The 27150-nt window shown below is 40.6% G+C and overlaps 1 protein-coding gene across 2 annotated transcripts in view; it reads left to right on the top strand.

The window, feature by feature from the left end:
- The first annotated feature begins 2038 nt into the window (after window positions 1-2038).
- cdk14 (cyclin dependent kinase 14) overlaps window positions 2039-27150 on the top strand; it is a 177960-nt gene continuing 152848 nt past the window's right edge. For both annotated transcript variants that reach the window (XM_085364984.1, XM_085364983.1), the window contains exons 1-2: window positions 2039-2132; window positions 17143-17174. In XM_085364984.1, coding sequence (XP_085221110.1) covers window positions 2039-2132; window positions 17143-17174 — 126 coding nt within the window. The remainder of the gene's footprint in view (window positions 2133-17142; window positions 17175-27150) is intronic.

The following is a 27150-nucleotide window of genomic DNA, read 5'->3' as shown; positions in this document are numbered from 1 at the left end:
TGATGATTCCACTGCAAATACTCAGAAAGGCACAAACACTGGACGTTGTTATTTACAGGTCTGTGGGGACTGACCTGCATTTGCATTTGTGGAGTCAGAGGCCAACAGAGGAACTGGAGTTTTGTCACTTCTGCTATGGTTTCACTTTTGACTTCAGGGGTTGCCACTTGGTTTCCAAATTACACATCAAAAATTACAGATTACAAATTACAGTTACAAATTGCCTATAAACAGATGGTGGTATGTGATTGGTTTGATAAGTGTGACAACATTTAACACTTTTGCATAAGGCAAATGCAATTTAGCTTTACCTGTCCCAGGAAAGAATCTCATTGATACATATCTGCGCTCTGACATCATCAGAGATGAACTCTGGACTGTCAGAGTAGCACTTCTGCTTTCACAGTGCACTGGTTTCTAGTTGTTTTCAGTGCCTGTAGAAAGTGTCCTAAATAACAGTACTCCCATTCTGTACCCTGTTCCTTAAAATCATTTCTACTGAAAGCTAAGATGTGAACTCTCTGGTCTTAACTCACTTCTAATCCGACATGTTCTGCTTTTGTAGGGCAGCAGAGAGGTGTGCATGCTGCCTACAAACACACAACAATCAAGCACCAGTTTAAACTAATGAAGCCATACATTTGTTTCCATTATTGCTGTGCCCCAGTTAAAGTAATGAGACCGCAGTATGAAAACACTCAAGCCTGCTGCATTCCTGAGATGATTGCAGAGCCAAACACTGCCATGTGTTATGGCACACCTAAAGACCACTGACCCGCTCACATGGTTGCTGTGAGTCTCTGCAGTACAGACATGATCAGGTCTGAGCAGCACATAAAGACACATGACAGTGTGGAGCTCACTGCTGCAGGATTCAGATTACTGATGCAGGACCTGAATAGCTCTGGTATCTTTAATCCCACAGCCCGCTTTACTCTCAATCATGCTCTGTTGCGAGTTTCATTGTGGCTGAAGTGGACTGCTGACTATTAAAAAGTGCTCAGTTTCTAGGGCATGGGTTGGTGTGGCGGAGGAGGATGCTGGGATAGCGTGAGATGGAGGCAGATGATCCGCAGTGGCGACCCCTAAAGGGAGAAGACGACAGAAGAAGCAGCAGCTTAGTCCTTGTAAAACAAAAGCTTGCAGAGAGGACATGGTTTCATGGTATGATGATGACAAAAGGATGACAGCATAGGTGACACAGCTATAGAATTTTTATTATGATGTAACACAGGAATGATGTAAGAAGTGCAAAAGAACACACGTGTACCAAACCCGGTGATTTGTGTGCACTGATTTTCTCAGTTAGACAAACTCGGTCTTCATCATCTGAGGCTGTGATATTCCAGACTGAGGTGAAGAAGAAGCCCGATGAAGCCGATGCTTTGCGGGGCGAGGGTGGGGGGCACCTCGACCCGCGCTCCGAGCCTGGGTCTTGTAGAGGGCAGCAGTCTCAAGCTGGAGCGCGGAGAGCAGCCCGGTACTCTACAAATATTCCTCCTGCTGCAACACACTGGAGGGCGGGGCTGGATGCTTGACAGCCACTCTCTGAGACCAATGAAAAGCCGGTGTTCCCGGGAACCTTCCAATCTCCGCATCCCGGGCGGGGTCTGAAGGGTCGAAACCGGAGAGAGAATCCCAAAAAAAATTATATGTAGACTGTGGCGGAGCTGGGAGCGAGCGGGACGCTGAGGGAAGAAAAAGAAGTGAGAAGACGAGCTCCGTTTGCTCGCTGTGCCAGTGCGCAGACAATTACGCACGCTTGCCACTTTGGATGCTCCAGCGCGGACTTTTTGTGCCTCTTGTGGAAATGGAGCCGCATTCTTGAGTCAGTCTCAAGAAGGCATTTGTTCTCACTAGTTGATGAGAGCAGTGAGAGCCGCTCAGGCTCCGTTTCCTGTGTTTGCCAGCGCGTTGCAGCTGGGCTGAAGAAGCCCCGCAGGGCTGCCTGAGCACCGGTCCTCCTCCTCCTCCTCCGCTTGAAGCCCCACAGCCAGCCCGCTGCCAAAGTCGGTGGGAGAGAGAGAAAAAGATAATAATGTGCGACCTGATGCCAGCCTCTCAGCCCCCGGAGAAAATGGGCAAAATGAAAAAGTTGAGGAGAACTTTGTCAGAGAGTTTCCGGAGTATCGGTGAGTACCGTTTCCCTTTTTCGAGCCTGTTGTTCATAAAAACCCAGAAAACAGATGTGAAATGTCTCCTGCAGCAGCTCAGACCGCCGCTTCCCACTGAGATGATGTCTGCTCACAGTTTGCGGCCGTGGAAAACCCACATCAGTGGGCTTGTTCGGGTGTTTAAGCACTGCGCACCTCATTTTGAAGGAAAACTGCAGATTTGTCAACTTTCTGAACTGTTGTGAGGATTTTCCAGCAGACTGTCCGCTGCTGACCAGCGGGGCTCACACTTTTCCACTAACGGTCACTAAGTGTTGGTACACAGCATCATCTTCGTGAATTCAATCATATTCATAGGAAGATGACTGACGTTTGTTTTTATCGCTGCATTTTGCGTCTGTGCTCAGCTCGTAGAAACAACAATGGACGCGATCAGTTCTCCGCTTTTCACATCACCTCTTGTTTTGAAGATACTTGTCTGTTTCAGCATCTCTATTGTGAGGCGTGTATCACCGTCTCTGGGCTCTTGGGCAGAAAACATCTGTACAGATGTCGGCCTGAACATTCTCCTCTGAAGTTTGGAGAATGTGCGTGACACACTGATTTATGACGGAAATGATTCATGGAAGTGATGACAGATTCATGACAAAGGAAGTAGTTCATATTTCGGTAAATGTCCCAAAGCGGAATGTTTATTTATTTATTTATTTATTTGTTGCAGTTTTCATATCAGTAACCAAAACATTAATATCACTGGTGTCGGTTCGGTTTATGTTTTGGACTTTGATAAAAAATATAAGAGATGAACTTTTCTCTCCGTTTGATTTTCCTTACCTGTTCTAACATGACGCAGTAAACATGAGAAACGAGGGCCTGGCTGATCATCATCTTCATGGTAATTAAGGTGTATTGTGTTTATCTGCAGGAACACAGGCGCTCTCATTGTCGAGCAATCTGCTGATCATGACAATGCTTTTGTTTCCAAAGTGTCACAAATGAAATCTTTGCCCCCAGCAGCATTTTCAGATATTCCCACCAGGAAGCAGGATTATTTTCCTCATGTTATTTCTGCGTGCACTAACGCACACATTTCTGCAGTCACTTTTCACCTTAAAACGGAACATCAGCAGTTTTTATGATGAGTTCACATTCAGCTCTTAGATTCAATTGAGTCATTGTGTTATGGAGACAGTGTATATGAAGTGCATGCACGACTTTGTTTCACACATTGTAATTTATCTGTGATTGACTGTCAGTGTCAGCAATATTGTTCCTAAGGGATTCATAATTAAATATATGAACTAGAGGAAAGTAAAGCGATCTTAGTTTGTCACAGAATTTGGGGCCTGCATATATTTATCAGATATTTTGTTTGATGATGGCCCAAATGTTCATTTCGACTGGACTGCAGGCCAGTGTGGCACCCAGAGCCATGCTCCAGGACAGTGAGTAATGTGGTTTGGCATCGTCTTCCTCAAACAAGCAAACTTCACCTGGGAGAAATAAAAACTGCATATTTTGTCATTAACTCTGTGACACCTAAATGATGTCGTTATGGTTTCCATGTTGGTCGTGTTGAACGAAAGCATCGACATGATCTACAACTGAGGATGTGCGTACTCGCTGCAGTTAAGTAAGGCGAGCCTCTGCATCAGTGCTAGTTAGAAGAAACTTAAACCAGAAATGAGGTCTTTGATGTCATCTTAATGATTTATTGATCAAAAACAGACAAAAATCCATATAAATCAGAAACCATGATTCTTATAAGTTTGGTGTGTATTGTGAACATATAGAAAGATTTCGGACCTCTATCAAGCTCATAATAGTGCTGCATAGAACTGTTTAAAATATGTTTCTTTTGGCCATTGTTGGTACTGACATCAGGGATATAAAAGGATTTTAATAATGACTATATATTTTATGACTTTGTAATGTACATTACAGTAACAGGTTATAACAGTTTAAATACATGTACAATGTTCTAGAATAAAATAAAATAATTTTGGAAAAAAACTCTTTTTTTACGTAATATTCATGACTAAACATTTAAATGAACACGCTTTACAATAAAGTGAATGCTACACATGTATCCATGAATAAATAATACATTAAAAAATAATGTTGAGTACAGTAAAATGTTTGAACAAAAGCCTGCACGTTACACGTTTTTTGCTGTACGTTTAAAAAGACCACAAAACACCAAAATGAATATATAGAAAATACAACACTGTTGCTTTAAAGTAAACACTGAGCAGAGAGTGAGCTGTCCAGGCCGAGGTTTCTCTCTGAGGGCTTCTCGTTTTCAAACAGTTGCGACGTCTGTAAGTTGGGAATATCTGAGCTCCTGCAGAAATATCACTAAAATGGTCGTAAAGCTGGCGTGAGCGTACACTCGCGTCTTTAGCCCATGCCAGCCCCATCACCCACACAAGGTTACAAAATCCCAGAGGTGCACGAGCAGGCAACACAACACTAAAGCACATCTGCTGCTGGTGGATGTGACGTCACTTTAGCAAGAGGACTATGTTAAATGGTATAAATGGGCGTTGAGACGTCATTGGTGACAAACCCGACCTTTAAAAAAATATAAATAGTATTTTGTGTGACAGAATTAAGTTTTGTCCCTTGATTGCTGAGATTTGGGAGAACAATTAAAAAAAGAATTCACCACATGAATCATCACCCATATTCAGATGGATGACACGGTATCCATAATTTCTAAAAGCTGACGGTCCTGTTTTTGGAGCGTGTTTTGTTCTTGTTTCCATATTTAATGTTGACTTGAAGAAAACTGTGTTGTAAATACTCATTTTGGTAGCAGTTAAGTGATGCATAGGCGACAGCAGCTGAACGCGACAAACAAACACAAACGGAGAATGTAAGCTCGCACAGCAGCGGGAGGGTGATGAATAGGAAAATCATGAATTTGGATTTACGATCAATCTCTTTTAAAAACATGTAGATGCTAATAATGGCTCGTGGAAGGTCTCGTTGAGGTTGCCCACCTGCGAGGACGGTGATAAGGTGGATTTTTTAAGTGCAGTGCTTCTTTAGGGCCTGAACGTGAAAGCCATTCAAACTGCTCTCAGCTTTGTCTTTAGATCCTCTGAATCTTTTTAATGACATTATGTACCATAGATGATGAAATCCATAAACTGTTTTACTTCAGTATAATTGTTGGACTGTGTGCTCATGCAGGTTTTCAGTGTAGTGAATCCCTCTGGATCTTTACGTCTGGGATCAACTTACTAATAGCTCTGCTGTTTGAAGTTGACCCACCAGCTTGTTTCTGCACTTTTTTTTGTGTTAAGCATTTTCAAATGATTTCATCGTTTTGATTTATATGTTACACACCGTCCCGCCTTTTTCAGAAATGGGGTTGTTGACTTGCTGATTAACACAAAAATCTTTTCAGCTCTACGTGTAACTTGGATTATATCAGTTGATGTCTGATTCATAGGAAATGTATAAAAACTACAAACTGAATTCTTCTCACTGGATATTAATTTTATCCTCCGTTTTCTTTTTTTAAACAAAGTGTTCGTCTCCAAAGACACACAGTTAGTCAGGTTAGGTTAACTGGTAACTCTAAAGAACCCACGGGTGTCGGTATGAGTGGTCTGTTCATGTGTTAGCCCTGCGTCAGACTGGTGACCTGTCCAAGGTGTTCCCTGCCTCCTGCTGGGATTGGCTTCAGCACCCTGACAACGATAAGCGGAAGAGAGTGGATGGATAGTTTGTTTCAAATATTTAGCGATACACAATATATAGTAAGTAAGGCTGTTGCTTTTCTGTCATAATTTTGTTAATAATTATTTCCATAAATGCCATGAAATTACCAGTGAAATTGTTTATCGGCCACACGACAAGACCTGACGATGTGCTTGAAGTGACGCTTATGTTTTCATGTGACTTATTGTCCCACACTCACATCACTGGCTGTAAAAGGTGTGTGTGTGTGTGTGTGTGTGTGTGTGTGTGTGTGTGTGTGTGTGTGTGTGTGTGTAAAACAGTACCTTTTTTACACACACACACACACACACACACACACACACACACACACACACACACACACACACACACACACACACCACCTGTGTGGCCTTTGAAGCAGTGTGTTGTAGACAAAGAACAGTCGGATGCAGTCTGTAAGAAAATGAGAGCTTGAGTTTGGGTCAGTGTTGCAGGAGGAAGCGAGATTGGCATTGACTTTTCTGCTTTGCTGATGCTCGTCTCCTATTGGCTGTCTCTCCTCTCATCTAAATCAACACATCTAAGCATTGATCGGCCCCTCGCCTTGCTCCACGGAAGCCTTAACAAAGCAAATTCAAGAGAGCGCTGTATTCTTTATATCCTTGCAGGCATGTTGATCCAACAGGTCCCCGTGGACAGCACCGTGTTGTATGCGAAATGATAGCACCGTGCAGCGTAATGCATTGTTAGTATTTTCATTTGAACAGACACAAACCAGGTGGATGGGCTGACGCAGAGTTTGTCAGCCTGTTCTGAAGAGTGACCTCAGGTTTGAAGAGACCAGTCACGTAGTGAAATGTCAGGATGGAGTGCTGTGTTTGCAAGATCATGAAGACAGACTGCAGATGACTACAAACAAGAACCACTGCCTTGGACTTTGCCTGACCTCCAGTGCAGATGTTGCAGATGTTGTTCTTTTTTACCATTCCATGAAACAGGATTCTGATTCCTGCAGCATAATGTCAGCTCGTGCCACCAGGCAGCAGCTCGTGCTGAATGCTGATGCAGATGCTGGTGTCCAGTGGCAAATGTTGGCACTGGCATTGGAGCAGACAGAAGATTAGAAAAGCTTTAGATAAATGAGGAGTTCCTTTGGCTCAGCAAAGCCTTCAGTGACCTTCAAATTTTTAATTTTGCCTTCCTGCAGTTTTGGCAGTTTAAATTTGTCAGTGAACCAATGACCTTGGAAATACAGGGGGTATCAATTCATTGAAGGGAATTAAGAGAGGTTTCTCCTCCCTCATTACTCCTAAAGAGGTGCCCTTGAGCAAGGCAATTAACCCCCAACAGCTGTTCAGTGGCCAGCTGATCGGAGTGTGGCTGCAGCGTCAAGCTGTTAATGTGTGATTAAGAGTATGGCCACTGTAACTCTCCTCAGGCAGACACGAGTGCTGGGAAAAGCTACAGTCTTCACATTCATTTCGATCAGATTGGCACTGTGGGGAACATGGATGGCACCGATTCTGAGATTCATCACAGTGAAGCACACGATGTGTTCAAGCCAAACACTCACTTCGCCTACATCCTGCCCAGGTCGCCATAGCAAGCTAAGAACTCAGTCAGTCTGTGGGAAATGGTTGTGTACACTATACACTGTTATTACTATAAAGAAAAACTTTAAATAATATTATTTGTCATCATATCTGTGGCAAATTATAATGCATGTATGAGCTGACATGGTATTCTAGAACTGCAGGGAGAGAAGAGGACCCATGCAGGGAGCAGAGATGTTTGATGTGTGGTGGAGGTCGGGTAGGCAGAGATGGAGCTGTGTACAGGTAGATTTAAGGTCTGTGCATACAGTCAGTCTAACCTTTGATCATAGAAACAAACAAGAACCATGGGCGTTCATGTGGGTGTGCGTCATGCTGGGTCATTTAGCCCAGAGTATCACACCTCTGGAAGTAACCATTACCAAATGCATGCAGCATAGCTAAGTTACAGGTAGCTGACTAACTGTATGTAACATTAGGGTGCAAATGACTGGAAATTGCGAAGTGATCCATGAGGTCAAGCTATTGCTTTTAGCTTTGAGGAAGTCATGTAGCGACTATGAACATGCTTGTTGGTGCCAGATGCCAGTCTGGTCTGAGTATTTTAGAAACTGCTGAAATGTTGCTCTCCCCAATGTACACATGTCCATTTTTAGTATTGGTGTTATTACAGTTTTTTACAGACGCTAGGACACATGTCTCAATACTTAGGTCACGTTTGCAAAACTCCTCACACAGTGAGCACAACAGAAGTCTATGTGGGCTAAACTGAGGACCAGTTATCATTGTTTTGGCACAAAATGCATTCAATGACTACATCTCTCAAATTTCATGAATTATCTTCTCACTCAGACACAACAACTGCCAAAAATCTTTGTACGTACAGGACATTTTGCATGAGCTTACATACTGTTTCCAAAACTGTTAAACTTATGGCCAAAACAATAACACAATGCAAAACTTGAAAAGACAGCAAAATCCAACAACAATATTTTATTGAAACATATTTTAAATCTAAAAATGCAGTTTAACCAGCCACAGCTGATTCTCATTGTAGATGAACATCTACACAGGTGTTACTCCTTCAATTTTTCAACTCCTTCAATTCTGGCAGCCAGAAGATTCTTTCCTAGGTGTGTTGCCCTAGATGTCATAAGATGTGATGTGGCCAAATGGAGAAGACCGAGTAGATTAGCATTACTATTGTATGTGTATCAGTGGATGGTGTGTATACAAATTCTTGTATTTTGGGATTTCTTAGTGCAAAAACATAAAAAATACATAAACAAATATTAACGAATTCTGCATGATGTCTGATTCATTCCAGTAACATATATTGAAATTATAAACAGAGATGTGTCCTTGTTTTACACAAGAAAACACTGTGTAACATGTTGTTAGTGTTTTTTAGGTCATTGTTTTGTGGGTGACAAAGTGTGTTTGTCGGCTGTCAACCTTTGCTAGTGTTCTGGAAGAATGAGTTTATTTGAGACCTGAATGAAGTGTTTTGGTAGTTGTAGTGCATTTTGAATGTGAAATGAACTGCTTTGCCAAGCTGACGGTCAGTTAGGAGGATTGTGTGAAGAGTTTTGCAAAAGTGACCTAAGTATTGAGACATGTGTCCTAGTGGCTGTAAAAAACTGTAGTATATTAATATTAGTCTTTGAATTATAACCTGCTGAATGAATAAGAGAACGGATTCTGTTATTCATTCAGCAGGTTTCTAATTTAGAGCAGATTCAGAAAACTTTGTTACTTAGATTTTCATTTCCCCCAGTGCTTAATTAATCTGTAGCAATACATCTCAAGCCTCAAAATCTTCAGTGTTGGAGCAGCTGCAGAAACAGTAATTGTACTGTAACATGCTCTTTCCTTCATACTCTAGACTGAAGCTTTTTTCCATACTCTGCAGATAAATATTGATTCGTTTGCATATTTGTCACACTTACATGTTTGTGTTACATGTTACAATGTTGTTTTTAAATGTTTCCACTCATCCATTGTCTGCTGCTTATCCAGGACCAGGTCGTGGCCAGACTTCCCTCTCCCCAGAATTTCCTCCAACGCGTTTGAATTTTTTTACATAGTCAGGCATGCGGTGTGTAGTATTGTGTAGTCGTCTATATATGGAGAAACTGACGCTGAGCAGGAATTCACATTATGTACTTATATTAAGTCCAGCCATATTCGTCCATAAATAGTGACGTAGTTGCTGCAGGTTGGTGATTTAACTGAAAAACCTAGCTTTTATGTAAGAAATGTACAACCAGTTGGCAACTAGTTGAGTTGAGCACCATAAGACACACACACCAGTTGTGCTCACTGGGACAAACTTACTCAGACTGATTGCAAGGTGTCCCTGTGTACATTTGGTAATTGGACAGCAGTTGTTTGCTAACCTTTGGCAATCTGTCTGAGACTGAATGAAGACTGAATGGAGACAGGTTGCCTACCACTAGCCAACTTGTGGCTGTATAGAAGTTGAGGGTGTTGGACATTCACCTTTTCGATGACCAGCTGGTTGCTCATCTACGTGCAATTGGTCGCTGAATGCAAAGAAGAAGAAAAAAGAAATCACTGGGCAGCCACCGATTTTATTTATTTATTTATGTCCCTCTGGTTTTAAGGAGGTTGGTAAAATGGTAAATGCACTGGTTTTCATACAGCATTTTTCTCTACCTGACCACTTAAAGGTTTTTATACAACATGCCTAACATGCACTTTTTTCTTTGCTGAAGTGGCATCTGTCCAACATTCACCTTCAGATGGATGCATCGCAGAGTCACATGGGGTTGATATCTTGTCCAAGGATATTTGGCATCCAGAGATTAAACCACCAACCTTCTGATTAACAGAGAACCTGCTCTACCTCCTGAGCTAAGCCACTCAAAAAACACCTGGTATTCCCAGGTGGTCTCGCATCCAGATGAGATCGGCTGTGCTCAGGGTGGTATGAGCAGTTACAGAGTATGGTTTCAATAGCTCATATTCTGTAATTGCTGTGAAACCTATTTTCCCAGAATGATGAAATATTCTTTTAATTTTAACAGATTTTAGTAAACTACAGTCAACAGTATATTATACCAAAAATAATTACTTTAAAGAGTTAAACTACATGTACATTTTCAATGTAATGTAAATAAAATTTACTTAGTTGGTATAAATTCAGTATATAACAACCATATTTTCCTTAATGATTAAAAAATAATTATATATATTGTTTTTTTTATTTATTCCTTCATGAGGGGAAGAATCTTTTTGTTAGTTTATGGGGACTTAAAATATTAGTAATCAGTTTTTGATGTCATTACTGTATTTTGAAAATCGTTGCTAATTAACAGCTAATTAGTCAGTTAATAACCTTAAGATGTTATAAACTGGAGTCCATCGGTGCTCCTGCTGCTGCTTGAGCACATTGAATTTGCTTGTAATGAATTGTGCCATATAAATAAAATTGTCCGTTGCTTGTTGATCTAAGCTAGCATAACCTTACAGCACAAAGCTATCAGTTGTACCATTAGCATTTATTGCTTTGATAAACATGTAACGTATTTTTGTTGTTGGAGCAGTTTTAGCTTCTCTGTGATGAGCAATATATATCAGTACTTTAAAGATTAAAAAATGTTTTGTCTGATTGGGTATCTCAGCACCAGGATGTCGTTTGGTAATATTAGGAACATGAGAGTAGGGCTGCTCAATTAATCGAATTTTAATCACGATTACGATCTGGGCTTTCAACGATCATTAAAAATGACTGAGCCGATTATTAGCCCCTCCCTCATTTATCCGCGACACCTTAAAGGCCGGTCCGTGAAAATATTGTCGGGCATAAACCGGTCCGTGGCGCAAAAAAGGTTGGAGACCGCTGATTAAGAGGACCCGAGGGAAGCTCAGAAAGCTAAGCAGAAGTTATTTGGAGAGTGACTGCCGTTGGTTGAAAAGAGAGTTTAAAAAAAAACTTCAGTGGTGTTGCACACTATTTTATATTATTTTTTAAAGTCATTGTTAACCCTTTAAAGCCGGTCAGAGCAGCACGCTCCGTTTTGTGTAACTATTTTTAAATCCCTGTAGAACCTGAACCGTGTAAGCTAGCGCAATAATTTTTTTTTTACATATGAAACCGGAGGAGTTGTACTTACATCTGATGCCATCAGCTTGTCCTCGGTCACGGTTTCGTTCCACATATAGCTTTGCAAAAATTGCATAAAAAGCGCTTGCAGGAACAAAAACATAATATTCCAGAAACACGCTTTGCCGATCCGATCAGCTGTTCGTAACACTTCCCACAGTGAAATGATGCACATGCTGTTTTCTTTGCAAATCTGCTTCATAGGATTGTTTTTTGTTTTTCCTGCAGTATATAAAAATTGCTGTATCTCCAAAATAAAACTATGAAGACACTCAAAATAAATTTCCTGTGGTGGGAAACTATTTTTTGCAACTTTATTGTATTTAAAGTTTTGAGGGATAAGCCTCTTAAATTTCTCCAAGTAGAAATATATGTAAACAAAACAAAAGCGATTTTCAATTTTTTTTGTAGTTTATTGCACTTTTTTGCAATTTATGTAATTACTATGGACTTAATGCATACATATTATTAAAATATGGGCTATAACAGTTGTATTGATGTATAGCAACTTGAAATGCTCCCACAAATGGCACTACAGCATGTAAAAAAAATAATATAAGCTCTGGTGGACTTGGTTCTATAGTAGGTCTTAAAGGGTTAAATAAATATCGTCAAATAATCGTGATCTCAATTTCAGTGAAAATAATCGTGATTATCATTTTTGCCATAATCGAGCAGCCCTACATGAGAGGGCACCTGTGCTACTCACCACGGCCACTTTGGCATTTTGCTATTTCCGTTAGAGTATTGTTGATCTCTTATTTCATCTTCCTTCAACCGGGAAGTTCACTGACTTCGAAATTTGTTGTTCAAGAAAGTCATTACCTCTTCATTAAAAAATAAACCCCAAATAAAATCAACGTATTAGAAGAGTCTCACCTTTTTGTTCTTTTTCAATATGGGAAGAAAAATCAAAAACACATAAAAATCCAAATAAGAGTATTTTTAACTTTATTTGAATAAAGCATAAAAAATATTTAAATAGAAATATTCACGGGTCGGTGAGAATTGCATTTGTTGTTTATGGATACTAAATGTTGCATGTCATCCACGGCTGAGGCTCCATTGTCTACCTGCAGACTAATCCATTGTATTGAGTGTGGATTTGCGGCTGTCTGGAGTGTGCAGCCTTTGGGGAATGTGTGTGTACTGATCCTCTGAGGAGAAGGAAGCAGCGGTTTCACGGCTCAGTGGCTGGGCTGACAATGCTTCCAAACTCACTCTGAGATAAATAAGTCATTTTACCTGGAAGCACCACCTCCTCCCACATCACACTCTGCCTGTGCTGCCTTTGTCCTTAGACACAAACGTAATCATCATGAGGAAGTAATAACTAATAAAAACAATCATATATAAAGAATACTTTTGACAGGCTCCTTGTGCTGTGGGAGGAAAAATAAAGACAAATATGAAAAATATTGTTGTCAAATGCAATAATGTCCTGAAATGACGAGGAGTTGATTGTCAGCGTGGGTTCAAGCATATAATTGAATCACTGGTTACACCCTTTCTGGTAATTTAGACATTAATAACACATTTAGATGTTCACAGTCTCTTCTTTATGCAGCTGCAACATCCTGCGCCACAGTTTGGTGGTGTTAGCTCAGAAGGCAGAGCAGGTTATCGACTGATAAGAATCGATTCATTTACCATTCAAAAAACAAAGTGACACAGGTTTTAATTTTAGAATTAAAGTGAAGGAGGAGGCAGGACATTTGTCAGGAAGTGGCTTTTCCAGACAAGCGATCCAGGACAGTTGCTCTTTATTATTAGTATTATAAGTAAGGAAAAGGCTGCTTAGCTTAAGTAAAAAACACCCAGGGGGTAGTCTGAATTAGTACAGTCTAACTGACTAGAGCACCTGTGGTTTGTGCTAGAATGGGTCAGACTGTTGGATCGATTGCTTGCTTTTTTTTAGTCTGCATGAAATTAAGCTTCATGCTTATGAGCATGTGTGAACAAACCACTCTGAATTCTCAGTTAGTCTAAAAAACGTAATAAGTTTCACTCATTTTACCAAACATTAAGTACAAGCATTGTCTATGTATTTAGGAGCCTTTCAAAACCAATAATCACATCCTTCAAAAACAAAAACATATTTTATATGCAGATAAAATGCACGCCACTTTATGCCATGCATAACATGTCAGTTTAGCTTGCGAGTGTGGCTAAAGATGCTATGCTAGCTAGGGATGGGTATTGATAAGATTTTCACGATTCCGATTCCATTTTCGATTCTGTTTAACGATTCGATTCTTTATCGATTCTTTTTAAAAAAGGAGAACACTAAGGTCGATTAGCTCAGAACTTTGTTTTATATCTTCTCTTTGAGCAGGATAGAAATGTAGGAGTAACATGGCCTTACAAACCCAACAGTGAGATCTTAAGAGATCCAGCCTATGGCTCTTCAATGGGGTCCCCAGGGAAAAATATTGTAAATGTAAAATAATAAAATAAATATTCTTCTGTAGCAATAACAAAGTATAACATAAATTATTCTGTAGCAGTTACACAAGAATATCCAGTAATGTCCCTGCCTACAATTAAACACATTCACTTACAATTGGGGGCATCTGCTGTGGCAAACGGGTGCAAGCCTTTGACCACAAACTGAGTCACTGCTCGGTGACATTCGTCTGTCCTGGCCTGAAAGGAGACGCTGCCGGTAGACTGCAGCGAGAACTGCCAGCATCTGAGCCAGACTCTGTCTCATCATGGTCACTAAATGCACAGTGATGGCAGGTTTGTAATAAGGCAGATCAATATGCACTGTTACCTGATTATTTACCTGCCGCATTAACCGGAGAGGACGTGCAAACGTTACCGCAGGTCCACATACTGGTGTAGAAACATACTGGTGTAGAAACATACTGGTGTAGAAACATACTGGTGTAGAATGTGTTGATACAGTCCGGTGGTTATTAGGGCCCGAGCACCGAGAGTGCGAAGGCCCTATTGTATCTGCTCCGTTTCTTATTATTATTCACCCCAAACAAGGGCCTTTTTGAGGGCCTAAACATGCTCAAAAACTCATGAAATTTTGCACACATGCCAGGTCTGGTGAAAAATTTTGTATTTTAATGGTTTTACATATGAGCACTGGGAAATGGCTCTACAGCGCCACCTATGCCTTGTTAAATGCAGCCCTACGACCACATAGTTTGAGCTACATGTATGAAATTTGGCACACATGTGTATCATGCCGAGTCGAACAAAAAAGTCAGTGGGCCCATTGACGCAAACCCAACAGGAAGTCCGCAATTTAGAAGTGAAGGTGACATTTTGGCTCTAATTTTGCCATTTTCATGCCTCGAACTTTTTCGAACTCCTCCTTGGGATTTGGTCCTATAAACTTCATCTTTGGTCAGTGTCAACTACACCCTTATGCCATGTTAAATTGCGGAGCTTTTGAGTTTTCACAATACTATGAGGCCGTGGCGCCATGGCGAATTTTGATGACTCGCCATGAAAATCTTATTGCCTCTCATTTTGTCATACATTTTCTGACCTTGACCAAAGTGAACACATATGATAAGGCTCCACCCCTGAACATATTTCAACTGCCATATTTGACATCAAGGACAGCGCCACCTAGTGGGAACAGGAAATGTCATGTTTTACACTTTGGGGTACAGTATAGTGATGGGTGACATCTGCAGCCTCAAATTTCTCCAGGAAAGCCTTAAGGAGTTGGTCTTGGGTTACAGTGAAAACTGTGAGTTTTCGCGAAAGGGTGTGACCCCAGCAGCATGGCGAACTTTGATGTCACGCCATGAAGAAACAAATTAGTATAACTCAATGAAATCCAGTCTGATCAGTACCAGACTTTACAGGCATGATGTCAGACCCGCCCTGAACAGATTGATGTGCCCATTGTCGGAAATACGGACAGCGCCACCTAGTGGCAACAGGAAATGTCATGGCTTTAATTTTGTTGTACTGATTTTCACAGGTTCATCGTGGCCACCTCAAAAGCGGTGAATATCACCATCAGTCCCTCGTGATGCTTCAGTGCAAAAATTGTGACTTTAAACTGAACGGCGCACCCTGGTGGCAACGCTGTTCACCATGAAAGATGAAGTGGCTTTTGAGGGTCTTGGCAAGTTTATAGAGGCTTGAAATTTGGCACACACCTCCAATGTGACGAAGGCTTTGTTGTCATGTGATCATTTTCATTGAATATCCCAAAATGGCTCCACAGCGCCCCCTACAAAATTTCAAAACCACAGCCCCTGCTCTGTGTTTTATGTATGAATCTGAAACCTGGTAGGCTTATAGGAGATATCAAGATGTACAAAAAAGTCTCTTGGAGCAATATCCCAAATCCAACAGGAAGTCAGCCATTTTAAAATTAATGTGCAATTTTGGCGACATTTTCTCCTCTTTTCAGGCACCGTGCTTTGACGTACTCCTCCAAGGGATTTCATCAGATTGATGCAATCTCCTGTGTGTGGAATCTAAAGACCTTTGTGATGTTAAATTGCGAACCTTTTTACATTCAGGGAAATGGGGTGGTCATGGCGGCACGTGGAGTTTCAATCACTCGCCAAAAAGCAGTAATCTGCTGTCACTCAAAATCAAAATGTTCAATCTCTCCCAAAGGTCGCAGGCGTGATGAGACTCGAGCTAGGAAATGTTTGTTATGCCATTTGTCAGTAATGGTTAGAGAGCCACCTAGTGGGACGACTATAATCATGATTGAATGAGATGAAATGATAGCTGGTGGTTAAATGCATGAATTCCATCAATGTGACATCAGATCGGAGGTGCTGGTTTTAGGTGTTGGGCGTGGCTCGACGCGCCGGGGGTGCGAGGGCCCTCATAACGCTGCTTGCAGCTTTAATTATCTGTTGAATCCATTACAGGCCATGTGCATTTTACCTTACTTTCTTGATTGACTTGTTTTTGGTTTGGATGAGCATGTATGTTTATTTAATTGTCTAGTCGGCAGTAGTTTCTGTGCCACTCTGTAGTGTTTCTTCAAACAGTGGTGACTAATACTGCAGGTACCGTGTTGAAACGTCCCACTTAACTGTAACTACAAAAACAATTTTATTGTGTGCAGCTGGAATTTTTATATCTTTCTTCTTAGAGCAATGCTGTATGTCGTAGCTTTGCAGTACCCGACCAATTTATTGGGGGATCGATCTCAGTTATGAGCACTTAAAAAAAATGTAAAAACGAAGATTTCAGTTTAAAATGTGAGGAAGTAGCAGAAGAAACGCCCTCCAACCCTGCACCAGGAACACAACAAACACCTGATCCTAATGGAGTCAGGCACAGTGCCAACAAGTAAATACATAACTAAGTGTAACAGATGTGGTGACGTTTGTTCATGTTTCATGTGTCTCAAAGAAAAAAGATATATCAGATTTTTAAAACACCAAATATTTGTATTGATCTTAAAATCCTGTATTGGTTGGGCTTAGTTGAACAACAATCTAACCCATGCCTGATTAACCTAAACAACAGGAAATAAAACTTTGGACATTCTGATGACAAACTGGAGACGTTACCAGGCCAAGTTTACGCCACAGTCGCTGCTCAGGACTCTTTTCTGCATCTCTGCTGTTATACTTTTTATTTTGCTCATTCTTCAAAATGTGCCAATAGACCCTTCTTCTGATCTTGTGTCGCTTTCTTCTTTTTGCAGCTTTCAAGAAAGAGGACAGCAGCTTTGATGAGGTAAGTTGAAAACAAGTCAATTTTAGGGAGCTTGGCCCACTTTCACTGTTATGCTTTCACGGCACTGGCCGGGGCTTTTTCATTAAAATGACTCTTCAAGGTCTCGTTGGCCAGATGTTGCCAGCAAGGACTGCACTGCAGCTGATTTTTTGGATGTGGGTCCCGTTGTAACTGTGTGCATATGGTGTGTAATATATTCATCTCTGAGTTGTCCCTCAGGGTCAGTTGCCATCACAGAGCTTCTCTGGCCTGCCAAATGAGGCAGCGACCAGATTCTGTCTATAAGAGCATACACCGGCCTCCAGAGAGTGCCCTACAAGCATCTTGAGCCCAACACTTAAGTAAAAATAGATCAAATATCATTTTTCTTGTAATTTTATTGGAGATTATATATCGGGACCACGCCTCCAAACACGCTCCTTCCAGCTGTCATCTATATAGGTTCCCTCAGTTCTGCAAACTGTTCATTCTCGTTTACGTGCCCCACCCTCCCTCCCTCCTTGTTCTCAATTCTTTAAGTTCTTCACTCCTATTTGGTACATGGTACATCTGCCAGTCCCGGGAGCCGTCACCAGTCCCCTTCAAGGCCTTCCCCAAACCGCAGGTCAATTCATGTCAAAGCATCACTTTTACCTACTAAAACGCTGTCAAACCTAAAATGAGGACGTGGGCCCAGCTCGTGAAAAAAAGGTGGTCAAACTGCATTTTTATTTCTTTTTTCAGCAAAAACACAGCTACATAAATGAAGCACTTGATGTTACTGCAGTTGCACACAACATGTACTGATACTGATACTGTATAGACGTCTCCACCCTCCTGCCCCAGTCTTAGCGTTGATTTCATATTACAGTTTTTTACAGCCGCTAGGACACATGTCTCAATACTTAGGTCACTTTTGCAAAACACTTCACACAATCCTCCTAACTGACCTTCAGCTTGGCAAAGCAGTTCATTTCACATTCAAAATGCACTACAACTACCAAAACACTTCATTCAGGTCTCAAATAAACTCATTCTTCCAGAACACTAGCAAAGGTTGACAGCCGACAAACACACTTTGTCACCCACAAAACAATGACCTAAAAAACATTAACAACATGTTACACAGTGTTTTCTTGTGTAAAACAAGGACACATCTCTGTTTATAATTTCAATATATGTTACTGGAATGAATCAGACATCATGCAGAATTCGTTAATATTTGTTTATGTATTTTTATTTTTTTGCACTAAGTAATCCCAAAATACAAGAATTTGTATACACACCATCCACTGATACACATACAATAGTAATGCTAATCTACTCGGTCTTCTCCATTTGGCCACAGGTTCTCATCCACATCACATCTTATGTCATCTAGGGCAACACACCTAGGAAAGAATCTCCTGGCTGCCAGAATTGAAGGAGTTGAAAAATTGAAGGAGTAACACCTGTGTAGATGTTCATCTACAATGAGGATCAGCTGTGGCTGGTTAAACTGCATTTTTAGATTTAAAATATGTTTCAATAAAATATTGCTGTTGAATTTTGCTGTCTTATTCAGTTTTGCATTGTGTTATTGTTTTGGCCATAAGTTTAACAGTTTTGAAAACAGTATGTAAGCACATGCAAAATGTCCTGTACATACAAAGATTTTTGGCAGTTGTTGTGTCTGAGTGAGAAGATAATTCATGAAATTTGAGAGATGTAGTCATTGAATGCATTTTGTGCCAAAACAATGATAACTGGTCCTCAGTTTAGCCCACATAGACTTCTGTCGTGCTCACTGTGTGAGGAGTTTTGCAAACGTGACCTAAGTATTGAGAAATGTGTCCTAGCGTCTGTAAAAAACTGTAAATGCATGAAGAGACGCTTGATATTTAAAGGTGCCAGGAGGAGCAGCAGTTTAGTCGTTAAATAACGCTGCACTTATGGGTCTCTGCTGACTGTGACGATTAAATCAAGGCAGTGCATGTGCAGCAGAGTACTGTGGATATTATAAATGATCTGGTATATTTTGCCAGCAAATATTAATTAATTTGCTATAGGATCTTCGTTTGCATGCTAAAAATGTATGCAGCATGTGTTTCATGGGAAACCAAGAAACATTCGCTCTTGTTTTCCTTTGTCTTTTTGAGCTGAGTTATGAAGTCTGTTTTTCCCACAGATCTAAATTTGTGGCAGAGGGAGGAGGCTGTGTGTGTGTGTGTGTGTGTGTGTGTGTGTGTGTGTGTGTGTGTGTGTGTGTGTGTGTGTGTGTGTGTGTGTGTGTGTGTGTGTGTGCACCCATAATGTGCATTTGGTGCTCAGACGTTTTATTTTCTGCAAATATTTGCCAATCAGTTGGTTGTTGTGTATCATGCAAAAACTAAATTCAGGAAGAAGGGCAAATATTGTGAAAACTGGCACTGGTCAGGCCAGCGTGTCAAACTGGAAAATGTTCTAAAAACTAAAATTCAGACTAGCCCAGATGTTTTTGCCCTACAGAGCAGCTCAGCAGCCGTCCTGTCACATGGGATCAATAAAGGGAACTAACAGCCAACCTCAGCAATGCTAACACAAAGAATCCTGCTTGCTGTCTTATCACTTATTCATTGAGCAACGTCACTGCAGACAATACATTGGAAATGCTCCAAAGCTTAGAAACCATGTGCCTGGTGAAGGACACAGCTTTAGGTAGCCATCTGCAGCAGGTGCACTGGTGCTCAACAGTCACTGCCACTTTAAGTCAAAAGAGCACCCGAGCAGGATTTCCTCGTCATAGAAACAACATCCCAGAATTCTGAGACCTCCTGACTCCCTCATCAACCAGCTGCTTACAACAGCAAACTGAAGGAGAAAGTGGGAGAAATCAATATGTTATACAGGCCTGCAAAATAGCTCAAGGCCAGTGTTGCTGGGACAAAACAAATAATCTACAGTGTGAGTTGAAAACAACACCATCCACAGCATAACAGGTATTATCTTCACCTTATTAGTCTCTCTGTGTGTCTTACAAAAGAAAAATGGTGGTGCTGGAGACCCCCATAGTGACACCGGGGGCAGGTTCAGGACTTTGGCAGGTATTGGTGTGTTTGGCTGTCTGTGGGCACATTTTGCAGTCACAAGCTTACAAGACGAATGCAGGCAAAGTTCAAAGATTAGTGTTGCTGGTGGTGTGATCCCATTGCAACATTGTTTCTAAGATGATATCATTTTAGCTTCTGGGAGGGGAACCAATCTGCAGTAAATATCAGTTACAGAGCAACTGTCACGCTGCAGAGCACTCCTGTGTGTTAGAAGACTTTCATTTACATGCATGAATAACCCATAGTCTGTGGGTTAAATGCTGTGTCAGTTTTAAGATGGAACAAGATGCAAATTTACAGAAAGAGCCGCTTATATCTCATCAGTGGACAGAATGTTCTCCAAAAGTCTGGGGAATCATCAAAATGGTTTTTAGGAAATGTGAGACGAGCCTTTTTGGTCAGCAGTGATTTTCTCCCATGATGCCTTTTGTGCCCAGTCAGGGTCTTATCTAACTTTGACCTTAACTGAGGTCAAAGACAACTTAGCTGTTGTTCTGGGTTCTTTTGTGACCTCCTGGATAAGTCATGGATGCGTTCTTGGTAGACCGAGCACTCGTGAGAAGGTTCACCATCATTTTAAGTTTTAACTATTTGTTGATATTGGCTCTCACTGCGACTCACTGGTGCCCCCAAAGTTCAGAAATGACTTTCCTAACTTTGTTTCTCAGCTGTTTCTTTAGATTGTGGCACCATGTGCTGCTTTTTGAAATCTTTTTGTCTGCACTGGGTCCTGGTTACTGTTGTTGGTGGTGATATGTGAGCCTGGCAGCTGGGAAGCTGCAGCCGAGTTGTGTGTAACAGCAACCGTGAGAAAAGTGTTAAATAAAGATGCTGGAAGGCATGAAACCGTCATCGGGCCTGCTGTGGACTGTCTATATGTAATCCAAAAATTAGTTTGAGCTGAAATATTTAACAGTAACACATATGCAAAAAACTAATAAGACAGGAAGGGTGAACGTTGCTTTTTCACAGCACTGTGTGTGAAAAAAGTAGTGTAACAGCTAGTATTTCTTCAAGTTGGGAAAAAAGTCAGCCTGAAACCTGCTGTGAAAAAATGTAAGCAGGAATACTTTTAATCGCACCTCCTGATGTACCGTTGAGTGGTTTCGTTTTCAATTTTGACAAATGTGTGACAGAACCGTTCACTCTGAGGGGAAAACAGACGCTGGAGTCAAAGCACAGCCCCTATTTTTAACTCGTGTGCACAGAGGTTTGTCACCTTTGATACCCGCGTTCCAACAAAAGCTTCAAAGCTCCAAAAAAGTATCTGAGTGTTCTGGACAGCCCAGGGAATTATTCATTAGTGAGATAACGCACAGATGTGTTCAGGGTACTGTACAGTAACGCCACTGTTTTGCACATGTCTCACTCTGTATATTTTATTTTATTTATTTTATATATTCTATTCATTGTTTACTCTATTTAATTTTTTTAAAATATGTGTACACACACACACACACACACACACACACACACACACACACACACACACACAGAAAAATATTTAGTATACACATTAGGGCTGCCACAAACGATTATTTTGATAGTCGACTAGTCACCGATTATTTATGCGATTAGTCGACTAATCAGATCATCATCCACTGGACGTAAAACTACAGCTTATTGCACCAGCAGCATCTGCTCTTATATAACTATCATTAGCTTACAGCTTTAAGCTTTTAAGGTGCTAACTAAAAATAAAGACAAGATGATAGTTTATTCAATTTTAATGAAATTTGCAGATTGTTTCGGTGAAGTTTAATAAACTCCTTGCTATCTAAAATATAACAGGACAACGGAGTATATTCTCCAGCATCTCACACTTCTGATAATCAGCTGTCTGCTTGACGTTTATTCAGCTGTGTAGAAACTATAACTTTAATCTCAGCCAAACCGATTTACTCAGGAACAAATAAAATACTAAAAAAAAAAAAAAGCCAAACAACAACATTTTTAATTTATCTAAGTGACTCATATATATTTAACCTGAGTAGCGAAAGACGGCGGTGGGTTTGAAAACAATTTGCCGGGAGTCCGGTGTTCTCACCGCGCTAGTGACCTTGCCCCCGGCTAGCTATCGAGCTAGTGGGTAACAGACGTCTCCGAAAACGTCGGAGCGCTTTTGAAAATATGTGGTGTCCTGATAAACTGAGCCGATATTTGAGGTTTACACAGCTACATTCTCACCTGATAATATGTTAAACGTTTATTTTGTGACCCAGAAAGAATAATAAGAGTAATATTAAAACTAACTAGCTGCCGCCATTGTTGGAAACTGAGCTGGGCCGCGCTATGAATTCTGGGACACAGCTGCTTCTTCTTCTTCTTCTTCGGGGTTTAACGGCAGCTGGCATCCTTGTACATGCAGTGCTGCCATCTTCTGTTTCAGTCCGTTATTACACTCTTAAATCCTGCTACTTATTCCTGCGTCTTTTGGGATCTTACAAAGCTTCAAACGACGCGTCGACTATTAAATCAGTCGTCGACGATTTTGATAGTCGACGTAATCGTGACTAGTCGACAAATCGTGGCAGCCCTAATACACATCCAGAAATGCATACACTATTATATATTGTACATATATTTATTAGTTTCAGATGCAGCCATTCTTGTATTTTGCTTGTTTACATTATTGTATTTTGCACAACTCTGTTGCTTGTGAAGCTCGCACACAAGAATTTCACTCACATGTGCTGTACCAATGTACCTGCACATGTGATGTGACAATAAAAGTGATTTGATTTGATTTGAGGGTGTTGGATGTGCTGCAGCTACTGTCTTTGCCCCGTAAACCTAAACGATAAAACACACGGTCAGCTTTGACTGTTTAGATTAAAAATTCTTTTAATCACGGAGGGTTCGTGTTCTAAAAAGTCTTAAGTACCCAAAATAGTGCTGCTGTTGTTTTTGTAACACGTCACAGTGTAATGTCCATGGGAACCTGGACGCAGGGCCACGGGGGGGAGGCTGGTACGCAAGTCCAAGAGCGGCACATGATGCAGGCGCAACACAACACGCTAGAAAACTCCTTTAGCAACAGTTCAATGAGCATTTTTATTATTTCTTTCTTTAGCAGTTTAGCTTCATTTTGAAACAATGTAGCCAGAGAATAAATTCTACTGATGAAGCATGCATAAGGTTTTATTTTTGTTTTGGGAATAAATTATTAAAAAAAACAAAACATCACATTTGCAGTTGGGAGAGTTTTCCATTGGAGGCATCTGCAAATTAGTGGAGAATCTACAACCAACAATATTTCAGTCAAATGATTAATTCATCATCCAAATACAAGCTGCTGTGTAATTTTACATGAAGTCTCTAATCACTTAATTGATTATTCCATTTATAATCAGGGCTGGATATTGAGATTCAGTGTTTGATACTTGACACTCGTTGAGTGCTGAGGACTGTGTTTGCAATGTCAATTAATACAAATTGGCCTCCACTTGCTTTATCATTAATAGAATAGAATAGAATAGGATAGCCCTTTACTGTCACTGTACACGTACAACAAAATAGTGTTTTTTGATCTACACATTTGTGGATTTCATTGTAATTTGCTGTTTATAGAATGATAAAGTACCTCCTAAGTACCTTCTTTGACTCAATACTAGAGATGGACCGATCCAATATTACGTATTGGTCCGATACTGACGTAAATTACTGGATCGGATATCGGGGAGAAATAAAAAATGTAATCGATCCATTAAATATCAAAAAAGCACCTCACAAAACTTGTAACACGGCGTAACTCGGCTCATAACCGTAGCACGTCGGAGCAGTGTGCTCACGTGATAGAGCGGCTGTGTGTATTTGTAGCCTCGCTACCAATCAGGTGTTCTGGGAATCCATCCTACCTGGCAAACCATCCTACCTGTTGTTTCTGCACATGCACACAACATGAAATTCAGTGGCAAATTATCCTACCTTTGTGAATATTAGCTAGAGAAATATTCTGACTGGTAAAATTAACTGCCAAACCAACCTACCTTTGTGAATGTCACCTACAAGCATACTTAAACTCCGAAAATTTTGTGGCAAATCATCCTACCTTTGTTAATAACAGCTACACACATACTCTGACGGGTAAAATTAAGTGCCAAACCATGCTACCTTTGTGAATGTTACCTACAAGCATACTTTAAGGGTAAAATGAAGTGGCAAACCATCCTGGCTGTATGCATATGAGCTAAAAGCATACTCTGATGGGCAAAGTTAAGTGGCAAACCATCATACCTACTTAAATTGGTGCTGGAATTACTCTGTGACAGCAGAAATGTGCATAAACTACTTACGGTAGGACGTTTTGCCAAAGTAGGATGGTTTGTCAGAACACCGGCATTTCATCTCCGAGGAGGTTATCCCAGAGAGAAGTAAAGCAAGTGTGTAAGTCCATCTCTGAATGTTTGTAAAGCATTCCCGCGTTAAGCTTAACAACCGATATATGGAGCGACTGCCTCCCCCTCCCTCTCCTGTTGCTACTTCAATCATGAAACTGATCAATGATCAGCTGATCGGCTTTTCTGTCGCGAGTCCGTGTCTCTTGTTTGTTTTTGGCCAACTTTGCACCAGAAAGAAACCAGCGGCTGAACAACAGCAGCACGTTTAAGCTTGATAAGCTGTTGTTAGAATGTATTTAATATTACTTTCTACACCAGGATCTTTTTCTACAGCTGACGGCTGGTAACTGTGCAGGGGCGCATCTAGCAAAGTTTAGCCAGGGGGGCCGATAGGGCATGAACAGGGAAAAGGGGGCACAAAGACATACTTTTCTTTCTTATTCTCATTTAAAATGTCGAGCTTTTAATAAATAGCTATCTGACACCCAAAGTTTTAATTTGATGTAAAATGAATAGAAGTCAATTACTGTATATAGTAACTGTTAAGTCTAAAATACCCTAGTAAGCTGTAGTACTTTTTCCTTTGGGAAGATACCATCTGTGCAGTCTGCAATTCTGTTAAAGAAAGATGTTGAATCTATTTAATTATTCTTGAAAAAGAATTGATTTCTGTGCATTTCTTTCACACTGCATCAAATTAAAGTTTTTGGGGTTTTTTTGCTGGGAGTTTTAGAGCCCTATTAGTTTGGTTGCTTAATATTTCTGCTAAGTGCTCTTTAAAATACCAGAATAGGGAGGATGGTGCAGGTTTAAGTTTATTAGATTGATCAGTTTTGCTGAACTATGAAATATTTTGGGTGCAGTGTATTTTTTGCATACAGGTATAACAGAATAGCTTTAGTGTTTTTTTTGTTTTTTTTTACTTGAGTATGAACTTATACAAAAAGCAGCAAGATATAAAAAAAAAACAGTTTTATTGATTAAAAAACACTATATCGGATTCATATCGGTATCGGCAGATATCCAAATTTATGATATCGGTATCGGTATCGGACATAAAAAAGTGGTATCGTGCCATCTCTACTCAGTACTGAGGTATTGAGTCAAAGAAGGTAAATATGAACGTTCAGAAGAGTCGATGTTCTGCTTGGACAAAATAAACACACATCTTAACAACCCAACGTCTATCAGGTCATCAGCAAACACATTTTGGTAGAATTAGTTTGCATCCACATGCTAAGCAAGCACACTGTCACTAACTTTCAAGGCAAACTGCTTATATGTACTTTGATCTTACAGTTCTTATATTGTGTGGTTTCAGCAGGACTGGAAACTGAAAATAAACAGAGGATTTTCAGCTTTGTGCGCTTTAAACCTGACATGTGTGTCACAACACCAATCTCTTCATGTTCATGGCCAACATGACTGCCCACTGGGCATCAAGGAATGCTGCAATGCAAGAGATTTCCATCCCATCGTGGAAGTCTTATTTTTGTTGGCAAAGAGACATGAGAGCTTGGATGTCTTAGATATCACATATATCTGGTAACAGGGCTATTTGTCAAGTTTCCTGAGATTATTTGGATAAGAACATGTGGCCTGTGTTCTTGTTTGCGAAGGGACTTTTGTGGTGAAGTGAACCATTTCTAGAAGTGCCATGGGAATTAAGCTTGGGCCATTTGCTATAAATGGGCCTTGCTGCTAAAGAAGAATGTAAAGAATCTGAGATGGGGAAAAAACTCCTTCCTGTCCTGCAGCATCGTGTTTGCAAGAAACTGACTGATGACCTACAGCTACAGATGTCTGGGAGTTTGGATTCTGCGCTTCTGTGTGTGCAAGCACTTCTATCTTTGCAGAGAGAAACAAATAAGCAGGCGCTGGGAGCTGGTTTGCTGTCTGATGACCCACTATGATTGATCACAGTAAATAATGAAACTGCACGTTTAAACCAGGGAAATTAATAGATTTAGTGCGCAGGGGAAGAAAGCTTCCTGCTGCTTTTTTTTATAGGTTTGACAACAGTTTTGGGTGACATTACATTTGAGGTGCTCCGATCTAAATGACAGTATGTAGTATGTGGTAGTACTAGTATCTACTTTTGCACCCTCGTTAGGTCTGGGTCAGATGCCCAAAAATATAAATCATAATGTTTATTTTTCTGCCCTGTGGATGATTCATGAATCAAAAATAGCACTTTTTTCCCCAGGCACAGGACCCAGTAAGGCTGTCTTACACTGTAGCTGAGTGGTTCATCCTTTAGGAAGACAGTTTTGAGGCTTTTGGATGCTGTTAGAATAGCTTTGCATGATTCACAGTTTAAAATGGTCCTTATTTAGTGCAGTGTCTCAGACAGACAAGCAGAAGGTTTGAACAGCAGGTGACTGGTTGGGACGCTTGTGATGAAGCTGTGTGCAGGCGATGACCATATGGGCCATGGGGATATCCCCCGTCACCGACATCGTACAGAGCCAAGAGTAGGGAAATGAATCCAGAGTTTTTGGCTCATATTGATTACTTGCACATAAACTGATTTAACTGTTAGACAGTTTTAACACAATTTTAAGAGTATATGCAGTACATGAGAGAAAA

Source organism: Diplotaxodon limnothrissa, linkage group LG11 (genome assembly GCF_057381915.1).
Source record: "Diplotaxodon limnothrissa isolate DT_005_m linkage group LG11, D_limnothrissa_male_GT1.1, whole genome shotgun sequence".
NCBI classification, from domain to species: domain Eukaryota; kingdom Metazoa; phylum Chordata; class Actinopteri; order Cichliformes; family Cichlidae; genus Diplotaxodon; species Diplotaxodon limnothrissa.
This window is presented reverse-complemented; position numbering and strand designations above follow the sequence as displayed.